The sequence below is a fragment of the Coffea arabica genome, chromosome 4c (genome assembly GCF_036785885.1).
Source record: "Coffea arabica cultivar ET-39 chromosome 4c, Coffea Arabica ET-39 HiFi, whole genome shotgun sequence".
Classification (NCBI taxonomy): domain Eukaryota; kingdom Viridiplantae; phylum Streptophyta; class Magnoliopsida; order Gentianales; family Rubiaceae; genus Coffea; species Coffea arabica.
In genome coordinates this window covers 52267911-52274584 of record NC_092316.1, presented here as the reverse complement: position 1 = coordinate 52274584, position 6674 = coordinate 52267911, and the positions used below count along the sequence as shown (strand labels likewise).

General features: G+C 37.2%; 1 protein-coding gene across 2 annotated transcripts; it reads left to right on the top strand.

The window, feature by feature from the left end:
- LOC140005417 (uncharacterized) lies at window positions 1–6674 on the top strand. 2 transcript variants are annotated; one of them, XM_072046408.1, is made up of 5 exons: window positions 1–463; window positions 1282–1678; window positions 3116–3204; window positions 3341–3664; window positions 5900–6674. In XM_072046408.1, the coding sequence occupies exons 2-5, from the start codon at window positions 1327–1329 to the stop codon at window positions 6536–6538; spliced, it is 1404 nt and encodes a 467-aa protein (XP_071902509.1). In that variant the 5' UTR covers window positions 1–463; window positions 1282–1326; the 3' UTR covers window positions 6539–6674. The 2 variants fall into 2 exon arrangements, with proteins under 2 accessions (XP_071902509.1, XP_071902510.1); XM_072046409.1 differs by lacking the exon at window positions 1–463 and adding an exon at window positions 2953–3032 and having other exon boundaries at window positions 1539–1678.

The following is a 6674-nucleotide window of genomic DNA, read 5'->3' as shown; positions in this document are numbered from 1 at the left end:
TAAGAAGATATAGCCGCGCTTTACTGGTTTTATGTGGTATTTTAAGGCATAGAAATATTAATAAAGTATATTTTAAAAAACATTCTTATTGGCCAAAAAATTAGTGATTTCCCCCCCAATTTATGCTTGGCCTTTCGATTTACCTTCTATGTACACTGTCTCATCTCCCAACCATGCAATTCTGTTTTTTTCCCAGAAAAAGGAGAGAATCAAAGAGGGGAAAGCACTATACATCTCCCCTCCCTACCCCTATTTGCCTTCCTAGCCAAAAACACGAAGAAAAACTCACACTTTCGCATCAATTTTCAGTCATTTGATGAATTTATTGTTGAGTTTTTCTAGCCTTTTTTTTTTCCCAAAATTGGCCTCCTAGCAGAAATGTTTGTTTTTTTTATTATTGATTGTTTTGTAAGTTTGAAAGAATCAAGAAGAAGCACAACAAAGTAAACATCCAGTGTCTAAGGTGTGTGATCATTTCTTACAATAGTAGCATGCTTTGTGTTTGATGATTTGCTTCTAAAGGTAGCTTTACCGCTACACTGGTTTAGTTTTCTGAAAATTTACGTGTCCCATTGTTATGGAGTATTAGATGATTTGAGAGATGTTCTTTAGCTTACTGTTTGGTCCTAAACAAAAATGATTTTACTTTTCCCTTTGTGTTTGTATGCTGAATGATCCTTTAATGTCTTGCAATGGCTCGAACTATCTTTAAATTTCATTGGAAATAATACTTTGATAGACCTAGAAACATTAATTTTGTCGATTGTTTTTTACTTTTACTGCATTGTCATGTTAGTGACTATCATAGTTAAAGAGTATTTCCCCAGCTTCTACTGTCTTGGTTCTAATTTTTCACATGTTATGGGGCTCAACAAGTAGAATCTGCACTCAAATCACGATTTGTTTGATATAATTTGGTTTCTGCTTAAATTTTGGTTTTAGGAACTGGTCATGCACTGATTAATTCCTGGCACAAATAAGCACTTCTGAGTTCCATACCTTGGTTCATTGAAAGGGGATTGTTCAATGGACGGATCCTAACTTGGGGGTACAGAGACTTTTAACATACCTCAATCTTCAATTATTTTGCAGCTTCCTTGTTATATTAGTTTCTCTAGTTTTGCACATGGACATGGACATTGCTTTAATTACCCTACTGCTATAATAGTTTGCTCATGAACATGGGCAGTGTTTGGAAAGCATAATTGGTGGGTTATTTGAAATTTTAAGAAATTAGCGTTTGTACTGTGTAAATAAAAGTGGTGGGGTTATTTACTGTAGACTTCCGACATTGGATTCCTTAGTGCAGCCTTTTGCACTAAAGTCATGCAACAATTCATTCCCTCACGTGGCAACTGCATTTTGACGGAAACCTGCAATAAAAATGACCGTTGGTTGAGGAGTAAAGCCACAGTAAAGGCATTTACTCCTGAACACAGCACAAAGGCTAGAAGTGCTCCTCTGTTCGGGCCTCTCTTCACCATTTTCATCTACCAACAGACGGGAAAGACAGCTGCAATAAAACCCAGCTTGCAGAGACGTCCGGCAAACAAGATCCTTGACTGCGTTTTGAATCTGAAGGTGTCGCATTTCACCCTGCCGCGGTCGACGCTACCAACACCCAAGCGGAATTTCTTGCTCCGAGGCCATTCCACGTTCTCCCTATCTACTGCGGCAGGTACAATTCCCTCGAATTTTTGGATTTAGCTGCAATTTACATTCCATAAACCTGCCTTGATCTGTCTTTCTAGTTGTCCACGGCTTCATCAGCTGATTATCTCCCTTGGACACCTGATTTTGTGTTGGGTGTGTGCGAAGAGTAGATTTCGTTTATGGTAGATTAAAATCTACTTAGGATTAATTGAACCCGAATCTGAATGAATGGTGGAATAAAGCTGCTCTGGCCTTTCAAATTGGGAGGTTATGAGCATTAAAACTGGATTAACTGGATATATTGCAAGCAAGGAGATTTATTGTCTTTGGGCTTTTTTCTTATCATGGAAACAAAAAATTTAATGGGGAAAATAAAAAGATGGACAGAAGTTGTTTAATAAGTTTTACCAAAAAATACAAGGGATTTTCACTGCTTAGTTGCATTGGCCTTTGGCAATCAGTTTTGGTGCTTTTTTCATGGTTTCTTTTGCTTTCTTTCCAATTAAAAAGGTTTGCCTCATAACGCACAAGGATTGGACAAGTGTGATAGGAAACATAAAAGCAAAATATACCGGTCTGCTGTAAAATTTATAAAGTATTTAAAGTTAAATGTTTAAGCGTCTGGATGCCCAAGGCAGTAATATGCAAAACATTACTGATAATGAGGCAACGAGTCCCTGGATTAATACTCTGAAGTTAGCAGCAAGTTACTTGTCCTTGGCATTGACCATTCATGTTTATTATTGAATAATAAACTCATACTTTAACGTAGTATAAGTTGTTTAATGGGATGCTACTTCATAAATGTATAACTCAGACAGTATATGAAGGCCATGAAAAAATGGTTTTGAAGAAGAATTAAAATTGGACATATACTTGAAAACAAAAGTTTACATGAGTAGCCCAGAGAAAAGAATCTTTACATTTTGAGTCTGACCCAGAACAAAAGAAAAAAAAAAGGACTAGGATTTGTGCCTTTTCAACAAAGAAATTGTATCAGATTATACGGAATACATAATCCTGCACAGTTATAGATGCTTGAATTCATAACTTTTGGTTCTGTTGTAAGTCTCATTTGATGAGGTTAGATACATGTCAATTAGCTCATAATGTTATTGTTAGGAGTTAAAAACATGTATTATTGTGGGCTGCTAATTTCCAGAATTAACAGAAGCATGGGATTTTTTGTTGATCAATGGAATTTGAAAGCTAACACGCTGGGAATTTGTTTGGATGCAAACTCCCATTTGCTGTTTGGATGCATATTTTTTGCAATAAGTTAATAATTTTACTGTCCAGCTGCTGCCATTTCGATTGTTCTGAGGCAGTTCTCTCTTCGGTTATGACCGCTGAGAAGAGGAAGAAGCCTTCTTGCGATTGTATGTTCTTTCTACGCTGTATTAGAAAGTAATTTTCGCAGCATATTCATTGGTTAATAATACTTTTTGTTCGAATTTTGAAGCCTCACCTGTTAGCTGTACGTCCGATTGCTCTACCCGTTCGTCAACTGCATCCAACAACTTCATCAAGTGCCTTGAGGTCTATTTTGAGGCAAGTGCCTTCGTTGAGTTCCTTCTGCACCTGTTTTTGCTTTCACTATTGATTGTCCAGATCTGTTTCCAAACCACTTTAATTCAATTTCTGTTATCTCAGTCCACTGCTAACTGTTTTTCCCCATCAAACTTAGCAAATGGCTTCTAGGATACACTGGACTGATGCAATGGATGAAGCTTTCCTCACAGCCTACGTCAGTTTTCGGGAAAATAACGTTTGGGACAACAGGAAGTCGCTAGAGACCAACTACGACATGTTGGCAGCCCATTTGGCGAGCAATGACATAATGACTGTGACTGGCCAGCAATTGCAGACCAGATTCTATCACATCAAGAAGAAATGGGACCTGTTCTGCAATCTGCGTGGGATTTCATCAAAAATAGAGACCGGGGTTGGGTGGAGTGAGGACAGCTACTGTTTCACTGCTGATGATGAACATTGGGCCAACTTGGAGCAGGTATGGACTTGTCGCTTCCTTGACTTCTGTTAATTGAATTTCTTTGTACTTCAGATTTGAAAGGTGACTTCAGATTCCCTATTGAACTAAAATCTGAGCACTCAATCTTGTTTAAACTGCACTTGTTATTCTCACTTGTGTCTAATCCTTGATGCCTTTTCATCCTTGATTTTCCGGTGACTTAATCAATTTTTATATGCTGACTCCACTTGTTATTCCGTCTTATTTTCAATCCTCGAAGTCTTTTGATGAGTTAATCTTGTAGCTCAGTCATTACAATTACCTTATTAGATTGAATGATGAAAAGAACCTGTAATTTGGTGCACAACTACATATTCAATTCTGAATAGAACTAGATTTGGGTTATAAAGAGTTATAAGGGGAGGTTCCTGAATAATATAAGTATTTTCCTTGTTAAAATAACTTGAATATTTAGAGTTTTCAGTAAGCGCATGAAATTTTCACTTAAAAAAAATTACAGCTTCAATGAATTCGGATCCAACTCGGGTTACATCCCTTTTCATGAAACTCAAAAGTTAAACAATTTATTTGTTCCATCTATAACATCCCTTTTCATAACTGCATGGGCCTATCCTCGCAAGAATTTATCCTTAGTCTCAAGAATTTAACAGGCCTGCTTTAATTAAAATTTGGTGCCTTTTAGTTGCTTTGATGCCTTTTAGTTGAGACTAAATTTGGTGTCTTGTATTTGTTGTAAAGTACAAAGGAGGAAAAAATAAAGAGTTGTTTATAGGAGAAAATTTAGTACTTGAATATTTTGCTAAACATGTTTAGTCAAATTTGTAAATGTTATATATATATATCCAATTCTGGATAACCTTTTCTGAAATCAAAGTCCCTCTGTTCAATTAATATGGTCCGTGCAGATCTTTTCCTGCAAAGGTTGTTACTTGTTGGGACCATTACCAACTGTAACTTTGAATTTTGAATGTTGAATCTTGATCAGGATTGTCCTGGTTTATTTATTGGCAGAGTAGATAATTTTAATATCTCACCTCAGCTATGATCTTCCTCAATCCTTCCAAGTTCCAGCATTCGGGCATGGCATTTGTACTTTTGTTGATTTGACAACTCACATAATTGTTTGGACATTCAATCTGTAAAATAATTTCAAGAATTAAAAATCTTATACAAAGACACGTTTGAAAAAACAAAGAAAACAAGAAAGCAAATTTCAGAGATGCATGGAATATTTCATTATGAGCTTCTCAAAGCTTATCGCCAAAGTCACACCAGAAGCAGCAGAACTTCTATGAACTTTAGAGAGCAATATGAAGAAATTTCTGAGCCATTCGAAACTTGAAAATGACCAATTCTATTCTATTCAGTGCCTGCACTGCTGATGTCAATTATAATGATACTAATGAATGGCCTTCTGATAAAGTGATGAGTTAGTACTGTCCTGCCTCTATCTGCACATCCCAATTTGATATCCACACATCTTTGCTATTTTACTCTCGTTTAAATTGTTTTTTTTTTTGCATAGACAGCTGCAGTGCCAACCTTTTTTTATCTAATCTTTCATGTTCTTTCTTTTCTCCTTTCTTGATGTGCTTTTTTCGATGAATTTGACTTGTCGATTAGTGCATTTCCTTCAATTGGTGAAATGGGATGCTGATTATTTGGTTGATTTTGGTTTTTATGGCTCCACTTATTGAAATTCTGATCATTGTCGATGAAAAAAGTTGTTTCTTTTTTTTATTCATCCTCATTTTAAGTCTTTCTTGCTGAATTTGCTTTTTTACGAGTGTGTTTTGGAGGCTTGGTTGTGTTTTCTGTTTCTTCACAAAGTAATCAGGTGTGGCTTTGGATTCTTTTATCCTCTCTGTATGGGTTATATTGGAAGTAAGATGTAATAGTAGCAAATCAAGGCAGCATTAGTGAGTAAATTTATAAATCTAGGTTCTTTGTTTCCATGATATGATTTACTTGAAGTTGGATTATCCTTCGCTTAGTTGACCATTCTTTTCTGGGCATTGAGATTAAATGGATTAGCTTTGATTGGATTATTTGACTGCAAAATGTGAAAATTGCTCGGCTTAGCTGCTGGTGATTTGTCATTCACAACTCTTTGTTTAATATACAGAAATATTAGCTATCGACAAAGTTAATTGAATTACCATTTTCCTTGTTAAAATAACTCGAATCTTATAAAATATTTTCCTTGTACACTATCAATTCCTGTGTGCTGACTTCATATTTGCATTTCACCAGACCAATGCCTCGTACGTTGACTTCAAAAAAGAGAATTCATGCTACTGGTACGATCGGTTGACACCTTTACTGCTTGGAAGACATGCCACAGGCAGCCGTGCCCAGTCTGCAAGCGAGGTAGTTCCATCGGAACCGCCTCGCCGAGAACGGTCCAACACTGCTGCTAAAAATCGGAAGGGAAAAGGTAAAGCCTCTAGTTCGAGGGTGCCTACTCCGGTGAACGTAACAGCAGTTGAGGATGACGACGACGTCTACTATGTTCCCCCAGTTCCTGGTGCAGTTGGAGGAAAACGGTCAGCCTCAAGCCTAGGAACCAGTGGTGAACCTGAAGGGAGTAGAGGTTCAAAATCGACACGATCATCTACTGGTCTTGAGGATGCTATAAGCAAGATCGGGAATTACACCGACTTCGTTCTTGACGACAGACGGAGTAGGTCGGAGTTCGACTCCGTCTACGGCATAATGCAGTGCCAGGATGTGATCACCTCAATGGAAATTCCGGACGCGTGGAGACTTGAAGCTAACTGTCACTATGCCAAATATGAGAACGAGGGTGAAAAGATTATTTTTCTTAGAGCTTCTGCAGCCGATCGCTACGGCTACATCCTCAAGTTGATGAAGGAAAAAGGCTTGGCCTAAGAACACTTTATGTGGCATGCCAATTATGTGGAATGTTTGTACTATTAAAGTACATTGTGGATGATTGTACTTGTATAACGTGGTTGTTTGTGGATTACTTGTCCATTTTTTATTAGAGATATTTGGTTCCCAATAA